The following is a 16,769-nucleotide window of genomic DNA, read 5'->3' on the forward strand; positions in this document are numbered from 1 at the left end:
AGTGAGAAGGTTAGAGATGGGAGAGAACAGGTCCTAATTTTGAAACCGATATGACAACTAATCTTCCTCCAACTGCAGAGAAGGGAAGAGAAACCTGTCTGGTAATCTGAGATGGGAAAAACCAAATAAGAAATACAATAGGGAAAGAAATATTTAAAATTACACCCACCACCACTCTTCTTGTTTTTGATGTTTGTTTCGGTTTTTTGAAAACCCAACCTGGGAATTTCTTAGATAGCTTAATAGCTAAATATTTGAAGGGGAGTTGAAGAAGGGAGGCTAAAGAGTCACAAAAGTGGTTATCTTGTGAAGATAATGGCTTTGTGTAATGTTCCTTAGAAGTTCTTCAAAGGGGCTGATTGGTTGGTATATTTAGATTTCATCTTTTAAGCATTTACTAATTATCCCAGCCTCGATGGATAAAACTAATCAAATAGCTGTTTGGGAACGCTCTGCATTTTGAAATCTTCCCCAGTAACAAAAAGAGGGCAAGTGATAATGTGGGGGATTTTTTTTCTTTTTTTTCTCTCATCTCGCTGCTTTTTGCAAGTACATAAACCCAGGGATTTTCAGTGGTTTAGTTATTACATATATTAAAGAACATCAGATTTGCACATCCCTTCAGAGTGAAAACTTCCTTGGTCAAGTTTTTATCCTGAGCCCTGTTTCTTCATTACCTGGATCACAGAACTCACCAAATGCCTTTTTGTTCTGAATTCTTCCCAACTGCCTTTCCACCAGGATCTGGTTTTCCATAACCTCAGGTTCCCTAAAAATCAGTAAAGTGGTGGCACTCTGCAAATCAAGACTGCAGAACATGTGGGCAGAAATTGTAAATGCCAACTGTTCAATATCTGCCGTGTTTCAGCCTGGGTGGCATCGGAAAAGCGCTGCTGAACCGTGGAGCTGTGGTGCCCTCCTGTAGTGTGTTGCATAGCGTGTGTGGAGAGGGAGCGTTACCAACTTTGTTGATGCTTCTATTCACTGAGTCTGGAGTGGTGATTATTATTGTCTTATTTGGCATATTTAATCCCAAATGTAAGAATTCTTGCTGAGTTAAGACATATCAAGAACAAACAGAAATGAGAGAAAGGGCAGAGCTGTGGCAGCAGTGTAGGTGCTCTTGTGGTGTGTTTGTTAGGCTTAGCACATGGAGAAGTCCGGGGTATCGGTGTAAACATTAAATACTTGTACGATTTCCTGCTTCAGTATTTGAAGGGATGCAAGCACTTAGTGTTTGGCCAGTATTTTAAAGAAGGGTATTTATAAAGCTGACTTCTAAATAAAAATATTTCCATACATTAAATTTAAAAATTTACTGAAAGCAGTTTTAACCCAGCCTTGTTCCTCAGTGGTTTTGTGTGACCTAAATACTGCAGTGTTGTGAACCTGCAAAGTTGTAGACGAAGACCCTGAACCAGCAAACAGCTTGGTGCAGGGCTTTGCACTTGGCACCTGGCTCTACGTGGCTGCCGATATGAAATACACAGGAGCTTGAGAGCACGATCTCTTTTGGGTTTGGCTGGAGCAAATCACGAGAAAAGGTAATGGGCTGAATGATGGAAGTGGCAGTGTGGGTCTTCAGAATTTGGTTTAGTTACTTGTAGTTGATTTGAATATATAATCGTCTAGCTGGGTAGCTGAAACTCTCGAAAGTAACAAAGTGGCTTACGCATTATACAAAAGACAGAGCAATCTGACAAACTGGATTATAGATTTGGAAGTCTCTGTTATAAATCAGCTGAAAACCAGGATGATTAGAATTTCATGGCCAAATAGATAATTGTCTATTAGATAGCAGATGGCACACTGGTAAGAACAAAATCTAAAATTACGGATCTATTTCTATAATTTTTGTGGTTCTGGTGCCATTTTTCAAATCTAAAATGGCGTAATGTTAATGCTGACATACAGTGATCTGTCATGACTAGAATGGCATAAAATATTCACTTCTAACCCTGGCATCTCATCAGAAAGTGGACTTAAACACCCCACTATGAGAATTTCCATTTTGCACCCCGCAGCTCCATCTCCTTTTCTTTGAACCCAGTTTTCAATATCTCTGTCAGAGAAAGCTCCTGAAAGCTCCATCTCAGTCCTCCACACGGTATATAAATGTGGAGTCCCCACTTTTAGAAACTTGATGAATCTCTTTAGTGGTTTAGAAGTTGTACTGCTAAATTTGGATTGGAAAGACAGCTGCAGAAAGCCAGAATGGGCAGAATGGCACAGATGCTTTTGGCTTTTAAACTTTTCCAGTTGCTGCTTTTGGACCTCGTTAGAGAGAGGAAAGCTTGATCTTGGAACATGAAAGGGTACCACATTATGCATCTTGTCTCCCAAATATAGAGGGTTTAAAAGCAGGGAGCAAAATTTTGTTCACGTAAAAGAAAACTGACAACCCTTTAGTACGACGAGGCAGCATATCCAATCTCATCCATCCTCTGTCTGCCTGATTATCAGCTCAGGACAGAACAGAGAAGGAGAGTTTAAGACACTGCAGCCAGCACAGCCCAAGAAATCATTTTGTAGTGGAACTTTTTGTAACACCATGACAAATGCGGCTTAAATGGTTGAATAGGCAAATTAAGAATAAACGTATTTATTCAAATAGCAGTTGGGAGCCCTGTGTAAAGTGAGTCACTTTGGGGTGTCTGTCAGCAGGCCTCATGCAGTCCCTCCTTGTGTGAGAAGACAGGAGGAGAGGAGGAGATTTTCCTTGTGGAATATAAGCAGCTGTTGAAGGGAGACCTGGGGTAGTTTTCTTGCCTGTGGTGGAGGTGTCAGCGAACTCTGGGTCCCAGGGAGCTGTCTGCACCAGTGTAGCAGAGATGCCTGGGTTTCTCGCTTGGTTTGAAGAAGAAACTTCAGACCTTCTGGAACAGAGGGGTTAAAAAAGTTGAGGGAAGGAAATAACTTTAAATTTTATACTCAGCTTAAAATGAGGCTGATTCAGAATTACAACGTTAGGAGTTTTATGCAACAAAATAGAGTCATTTCCACATCCTGTCCATGTCCAGGTTCTCTATGTGCCAGAAGGGTGGGTCCTCCTTCCTCAACTCTGATTTAGAAGAAAAATGAACCAAATAGATTGCCTAGCTGTTTCCTTTCTGGTGCATGAGCCCTGTCACTCACTGTGGGAAAGCTGCCTTTATGGAAACACCATCTTTCCTGCAGTAAACTTATGGGTCAAGCTCTGAGACGTCAAAGCTTTCGCTCGGTACTGTCACAGAGTGTCCAGAGTTCCTCAAAGATTTGCCCTGTTATGTTAATGAACAATTAGAACTTTCTATTTAGAATACTGGTGCCACTGAGAAAAAAAACCCCAGAGATCTAGCGAAAATAAAATGAACATCCCGAGTCATATGATTGAGGCATGTTTGAGTGAATTTTGTGGAGGGTTTCTTCCTCCTCCCACCCATCATTATTTAGTTTCCTCGGAGCAGAGCGTTCTAGTGACTAATTCATCCCACAGTGAGTTTCTAAAACCCAAGTTGACTTTATTTGTTTGTCCAACATTCCTTCTCCTGGTGGTGTTAGGGTCTGAATGTTATCAATCAGTTCAGCAAATGTTTATCCTCATCCATATGACAAGCTCTGTGGAACTTTACTTTGGAAGCTTGATGTTTAAAAAGTAAAGGGGAGGGGGGGCAGAAATCTGGTGATGTGGCTTTTTGAGTGTGTGTGCTAATTAAGGAGGATACTGCCAGAGGCTTGCAGTGTTGGGTTTGTGAAACACACAGCTGGAGGGAAGGACAAAAGTGAGGACTGAAAAGACAGTAGAAATTTCAGACCAAAGTAACCTGCATATTCTGATCCCAAAATAGAGCAGTAAATGCTGCTGCAGACACTGGACAGGGGCACTCTGGAGGAATGATTTGTTTTAAACTGTCATTTTCCCTCAAATATCTTGTTTGAGTAAAACATTTTAGAGGACTCTTATCTTTACTGAGCGGTGGTGGAGAATATTGTCGATTCTCTGAAGCTGCTTTCTTCCCCTTTGTTATCTGACTTTTTTCCAAGGATTGAATCAAAGAATGTCCAGGTCACTGCGATGCTGGGGCTGAAACTGCTTGGAGCCAGGCTGTACGGATTATAAAAGTGAGCTTTATTTAAGGCATTCCTCAGAAGCTGACAAGTCCTAGTCTCTCCTAGCTGCAGAGAGGACACTTGTAGATTTAATTTTTCCTACCAGCTGGAGCCAAAGGGGCAGGAGGACAGAAAAAGCTGTGCTGGTGTGTGTGTGTGTGTGTTGGAACTTGCACAAACCTGCTGCCCTGCAGTCCTCAGGGAAAGGTTAATGTGCTGAGTCCGGGCAGGACAGTTCAAATGTCCCAGAAGGAATTGTTTGAGTTGGAAGACGTTTCTCAGAAATCACCCAGCCCATCTGCAGGACTCTCTTAAGAAAGCACTTTTGAGTTTTGATAGGAAGATATCAAAATGTTATGGATCTCCCCTTTCTCCTTTATGAAGGTATTCTGTTATTAAATAGAAAGAAAACTTCTGTACAGTCCTTAAACAAAGACCAATTTCTTCCTTTACTCACCACAGTGTTAAGTGCATTGTGTACCTCAGTGGTGCTGCTTTGCCAAAGTTGTATGTGGAGCTGCTGCAAGGTGGGCAGACGGCGGGTGGTTTAGCAGTTTGATCAAGTTTCATTATGGCTATCATAAAAAATGCAAAAGCTCAGCGGGTAACATCCCTATACTTAGGGATATATCAGCTCCGGCCTTACAGTTTTAGCCCATTTTAATTATCAATCTGAAATACTGATACTTCTTGAAAAAGGTCAGAAATTCAGAGGTGGAGGTAATTTCCACCTGGTTTGCACTGCCCAGGGGAAAAGTGGACTCTCAGTGTGTTGGATACTGTGGTAGTTATAAGATGTGTCAGGCCCAGGCTCTGGACTGGGAGTGATGAGTTTGAGACTTAGCAAACTGCTGAATGCGGCCCCGTTCATCAGTGCCAATTAAGATTTCATAATTAATGGGCCATTGGTTGCCAGGTTTAGCAGTGGGTGGGAAACTCCCAGTTCTGTTAAGCGCTTTCATTCAATTTTTCTTTTTATAGATGATGAAATTCGCTTGGGATAACTACAAACAATATGCACTTGGAAAAAATGAACTGCGACCGCTGACTAAGAACGGCCACATCGGTAACATGTTTGGTGAGTTCTGAATCAATTTTAGTGCAATTTCATTGCATTTTTTTAAAGGTCATGTGTCCATGTCGGTTCCTTTCTCTGCAATGCGGTGCGGTATCTGTAACAGCTTTGATCTCTTTCCTCTTTCTGTTTTTATGAAGTGAGACTTTCAACACAGCTCCTAGGGGTTACCTACTCATATTCCATTGCTGGGAATCTCATTCCTATAGGCATCTCTCAGTGCCTAGCCTGTATCACCTCTGAGTACAGACCTAGCACCAAACGTGTCTGCGAACAGTGCTAAAACCAACCAGTGTCTTTATTAAAACATGAAATCAGTCCAAACCTGACAATGCTGCTATTTGTCTAAGCCTGTAGACGTCAGGACCTGACCAAAGTGAGCGTTTTCTCTCTCATTTCTCCACTGTTGAGCAAGATGTGAATTCCATGAAATATTGAGTGAGTGAATCAATATTAAAGGCTCTTTATACTATGTGCTTACTGGCTTGTATAATTTTACTCTTTAGCAGATTACCTTTTTTTTATGTGAACCACTTACATAATTTCAGTGCTATTCCCCTGCTTGTTCTGGTGGGATGCTTGTTGACTTTCTGGGATATAAATTGTCTCTTTCCTCATTTGTGCTCAAAGCATTTCCCTGCTCTGCTTACTCTGCCCTCACTTGGCCTTGTCTGCACATGTTGTGCCGTGGTGAGAAGGTGCAGGAGATGGAGGAAGACCAGCAGAATCTGCTTTGGCAGCCCTTTCCCACCCCTCCTTGGGGAAGACTTGCTGTCTCTCGGCTTCTTTCCACAGGACCCTGCTTTGCAGAGATGATCTCCTGAGTCCCTTGCCCAAATGAGGGTAGAACAGAGTTCTTAGTGGGCAAATTATCTGAGCTTTATTTCCTTAGGGATTGGACTAATATGGTATGAAGAAACACATCCATTCCTGGTTTTGCACTCTCTAGGCATCCCAGTCCTTCTCCATGTCAGTTACATGACATGGGTGTGATCTTTCAGACAGTAGATGTGGAGAGTTACTGCTTTGTGTGGAGAGGCCTCCTACACAGGCCTCATTAGCTTTGAGGTGCGGCGAGACGTCTGTGAAAGTGAAGGTTTGAATGTGGAAATAGCATTGTGTGTCTTCTAGGGCAGCCAAAACCTTGAAGAGCAGCCAGCCCTGTTTGGCCTCTGGACTGCAAGGGCAGGTGGCCCTGATGGAGGTGGCAGAGGAAGTGTTAGCTTTTAGTTTAGCCACAGCACAGGGAGAAACCTTGGTGTTCCGCTTGTGGTGCCACCATCAAGTCCTTTTATTGCCCCAGATGAGGCACTAGTCTCTTTAGTTCCTGCAGAAGTACCAAGAGAGTTAAATTACATCTGGTTGTGCAATACTGTAAGCTGCATGGAAGCTGTGTTAGCGATTGCTGGGGTATCTGGAGGAAGCAATTTTGGAAGCGTGCCTTGTACTAGCCCAGGCTGTGTATGACCAGCCACTGTTCTTGCCCAGTCTCACTTTGCAGGAGCAGTGATTTGGGTTTGTTTGTCCTTTGCCTTCCTCTTTCACTGCCCCAAGAATACCCAGGTTTTGTACTTGAGAATTTGCGTTAACTTTGGCACCAAGTTAAGCATTTTGCAACTTTTCCATTCTGGCAAGCTTGTCAAAATTCCTCAAGGAGCGTGCCTGTAAACAGACAAAAATATTGAAAGCTTTTAAATGCATTTATCATGCTAAAACAATTGGCAGTACTTATAGTTGTTTGCAGCATGCCTGCGAGCACTCTCAAGGAAAATGCTTTGGAGCACAAGGATTTGCAGACAATTGCAGAAAAGGAGCTACATGGTACATTTCAGCCTCTTCACAGGCTTTTGCTCCTTTAAACTATGCCTGGTAAAGAACAGTAGCATTAGGCAATCCGTTGCTGCAGCCTTCTATCCCTCTTGTCTTCAGAGGCTGTTAGAAATTAGGACAGGGCACTGTTTGCCTTCTTCATTGTTGCCCATTCCCCCTCAAATCATGCGTCTTTTTATTCCAAGCTACAGATGTAATGGAGGCAAATCAGGTACTCTCCAGGCTGGAGGTGTCAATATTAAGCTGAGATTTCTCTGCAGCTGCTTCCATGTGGGAGGGAAGGAACCTCTTTCGGGCTATTTTCAAGTATGTTTGTGTGCATGAGAAACAATTCAGTTCTTGAAGGGTGATATATTTTCCTGTAGTGGATGTGATGCTCACTTTGTAGCCTAACCTTCCGTTTAGCAGCCTCACCGTGGGGGAAGCAGGGGACCTGCTCTTTATCAAATATTCTCTCTAATCAAAGCAGAAATACAAAATAAGCATTCACCTTCTGCTTCTCTTAACAGCCATGAGCTAGCATCCCTCCCCAACATCTGCCCTGATGGCAGGAAAAACAGAGGCAGAAAACCTCTTGTATCTCCACCCTAGTTAATCTCCTTTCTCCTCTGCCTTGGAAGGTGGCAGCTCGCATCTGGGAGAGTATCTGTACAGTTTCCACACTTCTTCGTACCCACAGATCAAACTTGCCCACTACCAAAGTAAGTGCTAGGCTGCTACGTACCCTGGAACGCAGCGTTGCCCCTCACTCAGGCTTTTATCTCATGACTTGGTCTTAGGTTCCTTGTGATTGATCCTATTCCTAGGGCATCAGTTTCATCAAAATTCTCCCATGTTCTGGACATAGCATATTTGTATGGAAATCTTCCAATTGCTGTCATTTATAATCATTGCCACTTGAAGGCCCTTTCCTTAAACCCACTAGCTGTGGTTCATTTATAAGCATTATTTATTCATCTGTGACGCTTGTGATAAGATGCACCATGCTAAACACCTCATCCCATGCCCTCCAGTGGGGTAAACGTGTTTTAGATTTGCAGCCATTTCAGATGTGTGATGATTTCCTTGGAAATAATGCCATGGAAATGGGCAAAGCACACTACTAGGGTGGAAGGATGATCTCTCAGAATAAAACCTGCACCACAAGGTTCCAGTGTGAATGACTGCACAACTGCAGGGTTTTCAGAATTATTTGCAAAATTTCTCTCCACACTTAAGCTAACTCAGGACGACCCACAGAGTACCTGGCCACTGTTTGAACAAGGCCCAAAACACGCTTGTTTAGGAGAACTATTTAAGAGAAATGGCACAGCTGGGCTTGTGGCTAAGGGTGAAGGCTAGAGATCCTCAGGTATTTATTCTGCTCCTGGTGCTGATCTAGTTATTTTAACCCTTCTTACCCCAGCATCTCAGCGTTCCTGTCTTCAGTGTTGTGAGCATTAAATTAATTGATGTTTGCAAAGCATGTTGAATTCCTTGGAGTGAGGCTGCTGGAGAGGGCAACCGTATTATGTAGCACAGCACTTGAAATGCACCTGTCACTGTGATATCCAGCATTAGATAGCTGAATTATTATTCTGCCCGCTCCCTGGGTCTGTCATAGCCACTTATTTTTCTGACAAAATGTTTTTAAAATCCCGTTAGCTTTACGGAGTTTCTCTAGCTATGGGAGAGTGAGCTGGCATCTATTTCTGCTCATGCATCAGCTGAATTGTCAGTTACATTTTGATTGCACAGTCTTTTAACAATGATAAGGTAAGAAGCCTGATTTTCAGATACCTCTTGAAGTGTGCAGTGCTGGCAGCAGAAGAATCCTTCTTTGACTTATAACCTGAGCCAATTTGCTCTGAAATCAGTGACAGCAAGTAAATATGGAACCTTGCTGTGCTGTTAGGCAGTTATTTTTCACCACCTAACTGCACATTAGTATATTAATTTTAGTATAAAAATAGCAATCCTTAACTAGGTTCCCCCCTTTTTTCCTCTCTCCCCACTTGAAATCACACCTGAAATTATGAATTACCGTGTCACAGCCATCGCTTCTCTCAGCATATGCTGAATTTGTGTATCATTTTGAGGCTCTGTAGCTTTATCTGACGTGAATCCATGTGACAACTGTCGCATCTAGGACACAGCCAGGTCACCAGAACTGGATGGCAAAGATCTGACAGCAGCTGGATCTGAAAGATACAAGGCGTTTAGAGTTCGTCCTCGTGTAGGGCCCTTCATGTTGTTCCACGTTTGATTGCTTGGTGACAGAGTACACAGGGCTATCTGCACAGGCTGGGTAATGGTTCTTGGAAAAGCAGTGGCTGCTTAGGCTGTGTTTGTGTACTCAGCTCAGACTTTGGCCTGAACTGTCCTGACAGTTTGTTTTGAAGACAGGAGGTCATTGGTCTCAGTTGCCTGGAAATATTGCTATTTTGGCTCTCCAGGATAAAAAACAAGGGTCTGAAGTGGCTGGGGAAGAAAAGTAGTGCCCACATGAATATATACAGAGAGGCCTCTAGAAGGTACCGAGTTGATTGTCCTGAGATTCAGAAACCTTCAGGTTTTTTTTTCCCTGGCAAATGCAGTGCAATCCTACCGGACTTTCTGTGACACCATGACCTGCCCAGTGTCTGATCCAGAGATTCAAATAACATCTCTCTATTGGTCTTACACCCCCGAGCTGCTTTGACAGGAACTTCTGACAGCAGCTAGAGTGCTCTTTGTTTGCCACCTCAGGTGCTGGGCCCAGCTGGACACAAAAGGCTCCACGTCCCAGAGTTAGTCACTTCAACCATTCAGTCTTGCCTGTTGAGCCAAACATTTTCCAAATAATGGCTTCCTTCATCAGTGATTTATGTAGGAAACCATGAAGCAGGCGGGAAATGTGCCTACCTCAATTAGAAGCAACAGGAGTTGATGCACGAATATTTAACATGGAAAAGGTAGTTGGAATGAAAATACTAATTTAGCAACATTCTAAGTACCAGAAGAGAAATGGTAACCTCCAATTGTGCAATCGCTTGGTGCAGCTTTTCTGTTCTCCCTACGAGTCTCTTCCCCTGTGATCACAAAATTACAAAACCCCGGAGTGTCCTTTTATGTGCTTAAAATAATAATAATAATTGCTCTCTGAATTTGTATGCTGGATTATTCCTGCTGCCTGTTGCACATGACATTGCAGGTTTGGCTCCATGGGCTCTTTAAAGAGAAAAATATATTGTAATAAAGATGTTGCTGGAATGCTGTTGCTCCCTGGAATCATCATCTTTCTTTTTTTATGTATACTGTGACCCAGTTGAGTATATTTTCAGGAAGGGCATTCTGAGCTGACGTTGCCTTTTGTTGTCACTGAAATCTGTAGCAACAAACTTATTTCCTGTCAGCAGGAAGCAGTGAATCAGGATATCCTCCAAATATCAAACTCGTTGGAGATTGGTTGTATGATTCATGTTAGAGCTGACATTTATCCCTGTTACGGGTTTCGCCCCCCCCCGCTTTCCACCTGCCAAAGATCACTCCTTCCAGACACCAAGGTTGTCATTAAAGCTGCAGGAGATCCGTTCCCGCTCTGCTCTCTCCTTGGGTCATGCTGAGAATGGTGGCTTCCTTCAAATGTGCTGTTTCAAGCATTAGCTCAAACATCAGGGCTCCACTGAACCCTAAACCTCACACAGAGAGATTTAAGCTTATTACAGTGGTGGCTCAGCTGACAGGTAGTAACTTGTTGGCTTGAAATACTCATTTTAAAAGTTTAAACAGAAAAAAAACCCGATTAATGTCACATACAGTGGCCTAGGGCCGCCTTCAAACACCTTTGCTATCAAAGCCCATATTCTGGGGCTGAGCTAGACCTGGTCAGCTCCTCTGTGGCAGCAATTCTTGAAAAAAATGTGATTTGAACCAGATAGATTCATCTCCCCTCAGCTGAGATTTACATCATAGGAAACAAAAATCAAACTCAGAAAATTCAGTGGAGAGCAGCCTTGGCCTGCGATGCAAAGCACAGATGCATGCTGCAGTGTCTGTCTGTGTTCAGCCCTTTAGACTGGAGGACAGCTGCAAAGATTGGACAGCAAGGGTTTGGACTGGGCCTGTCTTTAGCAGGAAACCGGGCAAACTTCACATTATCTCAGTATAAAACCATTAATCATCCCAGGCTTCCTCATGAGTTTCATGAACTTTCCATTGACCCTGAACAGAGTTTTGAGTTTGATGAGGCCTAAAAGTAGGAGAGTATGTTGGGATTTGTCAGAACTGCTTTGCACAGCAAAACGGAGGAGAAAGAAACAAAAAGAAAAAAAGGAAAATCAGCCATTAAAGTAGCAAATGAAAGCAGAAAAAGGAAGAAAATTGTGTTGAGATGTTGTGACTAGAGAGTGTTCTTTGGGACCTCTTTTCGAGATGCTGAGGGGTAGAACATGCACTGGTGTGGAGGAAGCCAGCCACGCATGAGCGGCCACATTACCATGTAGACAGGGGAACGATCCAGGCTGTAACTACTTTTTTTTTTCCCCCTTTTTTCAGACTCTGGGGGCTGTATTTCAAAATACAGTAAGCTTATCTTTAAGCTTTTTTCTTCTTTTTTATTTTTTTAATCACTCCATTATGGATGTTGTTTGTGCCTCATTCCGGACACTAATTATGCGGAAATAATTGTCTAATCTTCAGAGATATTGAGCGTGTGATTAAAAGGCAGCCAACTGAGAGTGGGTGTAGTTGGACTGCTCACTGATTCTTCTCTGGATTACAGAGGCGTTGGTGGCAACTCCACAGCAAAAGCTGAGCTGGAAGTTTGGCACTTCCAACTGGTTTGAACTAACATCCAGCATCCACTCCAAGGATCTTAATGGCACCCCTCTGTGTCAACTTGATAATAACACAGAGTATACGGGTGGAATAGCAGACTTGAAGCTCCTGATTATACAGATACCTCTGCTTTGGTCGGAAATGCTGAGGGATGTCTGTGTTCTCGCCATCATTTGCAATCAGGTGCTTTACGTAATCTCCTGTGGATGCAAACCCACCTGCTGACATGCACTACCAGAAACTACATAAAAAAGCAGAGCAAGTTAAGAATATTTAAAAGATGTGCTTTTAGCCATGCCTTTTTATGTTGGAAATATCTTGAGACTTCTGATTTTTCTTATCTTTATCCCCTGTATTTAGCTTTGCCTTGTTTATTCAGAGGAGATGGGTAGCTATAAACGCTGTAGCAAAAACCCCACTTATCTTCTTTGTTTTTAATTCGCTCCTTTTCCACTCTTGAAACTTCTGAAGAGATTAGGTAGGTTCAGAACTGGCTTTGCTGTGTTAGATTTCACGTTTAGAACTTAACTGCTTTATCATATCTTTCTTTGTGCTACTGCTGAAGTTTCTTGCCACCTTCATTATGTATCTCATTGGATATTCATCTAGATTAGTGTTAGATTTTGACATTTTTCAATTCGCCTTCAGGAGATCACATTTCAAACAGCTCCTGCTACAGAATTTCCTTTTCTATAATTTCTCCAGGTACTTGTTTCCGCTTTTTTTTTTCTCATCTCTGCTGCCTTTTGGGATGAGAGAAGTCTCTTATCTCACTTAATCAGTAGGTTTAACGTCATCCCATAGGATGTCAACTTTCAGATTTGTCACTGGTTTGAAGGTTGCATCTATGTGTTCAGAATATTGTGTGGTAGGCATTTGTCATTTGAAGACCTTTGTACTTTTAAAAAATACTCTCTTTTAGCCTCTCAGGATTCTTCCTGTCTCTAGAGAGAATTTTTTGGAAGTTCAAGAAAATCCCTTAGCCTTTGCTTGAGGTGTCAGTGTGAAAAACAGGGAGGATTTTTTTGGACTTAGTAAAATTGTTCATCCTTCTTCTGATGTTTTATTCTCAAAAAATCTACCATACCCTAACACACTTTATATGCAGCTCCCAAAAGAAAAAAGGAGAAAAAACTCAGTGCAGGAAAATGAAGGTGTTTCAAGAGAAAGTTATAAAGGCAGAGGTTATTTCCATACCAATTTCAGTATACCCATAATATTCTTGATCTGATACAAACATGCAATTAAGAACACTTAAGTTACGCCTATTTCTCACCACAGTGCTTTTATCTGAATACATGATTACACAGGGATATCATTTCTTCACAGAGCTGGAGGATGGGAAAGCACAAATTATGTGAATACCGAAGTGTAGCATGGGCCAAGATCACAGCATTCCTGGTGATGGCCTTCGCAGCAGCCTTGATTTGTCTGTCTTGCACCTGAATTTCCAATCTCAAATCTGTGCTGTGTTCTGCAAGCAAGAGCAGACAGTTCGGGAATGGAGAAAATGAGGATCAAGTTTCTCCCATACATGAGAGCAGAGAGCGTTCTTGGACTTCACCAAGGCCTTCTTCAGGCATCTGGAAGTGGAAGTTGCCTTCAGGCATTAACACCTTTTGACTAGGCTAGAACATTCCTTCTCTCTTGGCAGGCTGCATCCTGGTTGCTGTGGGAACCAGCATTTTTAATTTCCTGACTTCTGTGTACATCCAAAATTGTAACTGTGATGTACTCTATCACTAAGGTAGCTTTGGGGGTTTGCAGGGAATCGAGCCATCAGAAAGTATTTGACATAGCACTTCCTTCCCTCAGAATTCCTTTGGTGCATCTCCAAGGGGCATCTTCATGAGGCTTTTTCAATACCTGCAATTCTCATTCATCTTAGTGAGTAACCACAGAATAAAAAAAGGAACAGTGAGAGGTCGTTTAGTCCTTCCCTTCTTAAGCCATCCCTACACTACCCCACGTTGGAAAGTCACCACAGGCATTCTGCTTCAGTGCTTTACAGTTTCAAAGCTTATACTGGTGCCTGACCTTGCTCTCCTTAAGTTAAGCTGCGGCTTCTTGGCCTCTCCCTGCGGATGTGGAGAAAGGTTTACAATCTTATTCTTTGCAGCATCTCTCTGTGTCTTTGCAAAATGTTGCCAAGTTCCTTTCAGTCTTCTCCCCTCAAGGCTGAGGAACCCCAGACCTTTCCAGCTTTAATCGTAGGTTGTGTTCTGTGGCCTTCTCCTCAGTGCTGTTGCTGCCCCCTGAAGTCTCCAGATGAACCAAACATCTCTTGAAGTGGACTCTGTCCTGGCTGAGGCTTTGCCAGTGCGGCATGGAGCGCAAGAGGCCTTTCATGTCTTGCGTGTGACACATGATATTTATCCATCCGCGGGTGGGGTTTGCTCCTTTTTGCAGCATCACAACATTGTTGATTTCAGCTGAATTTGGGATCTGCTGTAGCCTTGGTATCATTTTATGCAGAGTGCTGTCTAGTCATTTATTTCTTATGCTTCATGGTTTGTTGTTCTTCCCTCAGGGTGAAACACGTTGCTTGTCCTTATTGAATTGCATCCTGGTTATTTCAGACTATTTTCCCAATTTGCTAAGACTATTTGATATCTAATCCTGTCAAGCAACATGTTGGAGAGCTTTGGGAGTCTTTCAGCTGGGGTCTTTTTGGTGTGACTTTAACAATATAGGAGGGAAAAGGAAGAATACGGACAGATGGTTCCAAGTGATGGAGTTACTATAGCTTAAAATGTTCCTGCTCATCAGATGAGATGTGGTAATGGACCATTTGCATCCCCCTGACCCACTGCATTCACAAATAAAATGTATTTAGATTCTTTCATCGTTGATTATTAGGGACCTTAGCTCAGTTCATGAGCAGTAACTGGAGTGCTTAGCAGTATCTGGATATATAGCAGGTATCCAGGCCCAGCACCTCCTATTCTGTTGCATACAGAACAGCGTAATTAATCCTATTCGCTTTCTTTTGAGGCAAAGAGCAGTTTCATTTCTGTATCTCTGAATTCTGCTCTCACACCTGGGCCTGTGTTAAGGACGAGATCATTTCTGTGAACACTCTATGGGAGGTGATGTTTGCTTGTCTGGACTATAGATAAAACTGCTCATCCCTGACGTGGTTTTATAACCCAAACTAGAATGCACTGTCTGTTCTGCAAAGCCCCTCCAGAGCGTATCTTATCTGCTGAAGGAAAAATGCCGTCTAGAGTTACAAGCTGCATCTCTCTCCTGTGCTGTCACAACACATCTGCCGCAGCCACTTTTTGGAAAGTGTGTTTGAGAGACAGAAGGGCACCTTCTTCCTGATTATTTTAACGAAGCATCTCTCCTTTGAATTCTAAGATGAATTAGCAGTCTCTGCTCATTAACAGCCACCTATATCTCTCAGAGTCCATGGATAATAGTTGCAGGTAGGACGTGTGTGTTTGTTTTAATAGGCCTGTTGGGACCCCTCACGTTAAATGATGCAAGTCCTCGAGGAGGTATGTGAAGAAGCAATAAATAGTATATAATCAGATTACCTTTAACTAGTCTAAAATTAATTTCAAACATCCAGAAGAGGAGAGACCAGCAGTATTTTGCCCCACAAGTATTGCTGCTGTTGTCTCTGCTTAACCCTCGTGAACTGTTCCTCCCAGAATTACTCCTTGCTTGTCAAATTACCTGTCTTTGCCAGAAGTAATCACCTGTGCTTCACTGACATCTGAGCTTTGTTGCCCAAACAAAGGAGAAAATCTATTTCCCAAAGGAGCATTTGAACGATTATTGCTTTCAATTTTCTGCTGAGCTCTCCGTAGCCAACGTAGTCTGCTTGCAATAGAATCTGTGCGTCATGGGAAACGGATTGGATACACGTGGAAGGTGGATTTGCAGTATCTCTCCCATATCCAGGATTGTGTTCCTGGGGCTCAGTCACACCGCTTCCTGCCCTGTGACACTTTCAAATAGAAGGAGTTTGATTTGAGCTCCAGGAGGTTTGCAGTCATGCAGTGATGGGACAGTGCCTGTTGTTGGAGGATCGCTGGATGACGAAAGATGGTTGGAGAAACTGGGGAAAAGAGGATTAAACTGGAGAGCTGCTGCCAAGTATTAAATACTTAAGAGGCAGTTGGCAATAGGTGCTTATCATCTATCTTCTCTTCCCTTCCACTGAAGGAAGTAACTATCTGAAGGGCTGTTACTGTGACAAGCAATTAATTTTTATGCTGAACACCTTTCTTTTCTTTTTCCAGTGCATAATAAGAATATTGCTGATTTGTTCCCACCAGCCTGATCTCCTCCAGACACAGTCTACTTTGCCACATTCCTAAAAGAACATGAGCTCTCTTTTTCTTTCTCTCACCCATCACTTGTTCAGGGGAGAGCTGCCACTGCTAGTTCAGTTTGAATGATAGACTTAATTCTTCAGGGGAAATTGATATTTGAAAAACATGAGTGGTTTGTAATCTAAAAAAGCTATTTCTTCCCCAGCTGGAACACATTCTGTATTAAATTTGATCATAGCAACCTAAAAGCCAACACTTCAAGATGCTTCTCTGTGATGCCAGATTTACCTCAAAACTGTGCAGCACATATGCTGACACCCATTGTGCAGTGCAGGTGGAACTGTGATTCATTATCACTTCCTGTGAACTTGGAAGATCGTTCCTGCCGACAACGAAAACCAGACTGAGCTGTCTTGTGGGACAGATGTTTGGGCGATCTCCGTAATGCCAGTCTTCAAAATTTCTTGACTTTAGGTGGGAGGTGGGTCATCCTTGTTTGGCAGCTGGCTCTTTCAAGATGGTGTTACCTTTTAGTCTCTTTGTACCATGGGCTCTGCTTTTTCCAAGCCATGTCCTCCAGGATTAGTTGCTCTCCTGTTTCTAAGCATCTTTTCAGGGAATGATCAGCACTTTGACCTTTCATTAATTGGGGCAAGTGTGATGTTATTCACCCTACAGTGCACAGGACTAGG

General features: G+C 42.7%; 1 protein-coding gene and 1 long non-coding RNA gene across 3 annotated transcripts in view; one reads left to right on the forward strand and one right to left on the reverse strand.

The window, feature by feature from the left end:
- MAN1C1 (mannosidase alpha class 1C member 1) overlaps positions 1-16,769 on the forward strand; it is a 69,660-nt gene that overhangs the window by 18,636 nt on the left and 34,255 nt on the right. For both annotated transcript variants that reach the window (XM_064471437.1, XM_064471436.1), the window contains exon 3: positions 5,071-5,167. In XM_064471437.1, coding sequence (XP_064327507.1) covers positions 5,071-5,167 — 97 coding nt within the window. The remainder of the gene's footprint in view (positions 1-5,070; positions 5,168-16,769) is intronic.
- Positions 5,445-9,444, reverse strand: LOC135316791 (uncharacterized). The gene is made up of 2 exons (XR_010376034.1): positions 9,018-9,444; positions 5,445-6,826 (listed from the first exon to the last, which is right to left on the reverse strand). It is a non-coding gene; the product is annotated as an uncharacterized LOC135316791 (long non-coding RNA).

Source organism: Phalacrocorax carbo, chromosome 22 (genome assembly GCF_963921805.1).
Source record: "Phalacrocorax carbo chromosome 22, bPhaCar2.1, whole genome shotgun sequence".
In the NCBI taxonomy this organism is placed as follows: domain Eukaryota; kingdom Metazoa; phylum Chordata; class Aves; order Suliformes; family Phalacrocoracidae; genus Phalacrocorax; species Phalacrocorax carbo.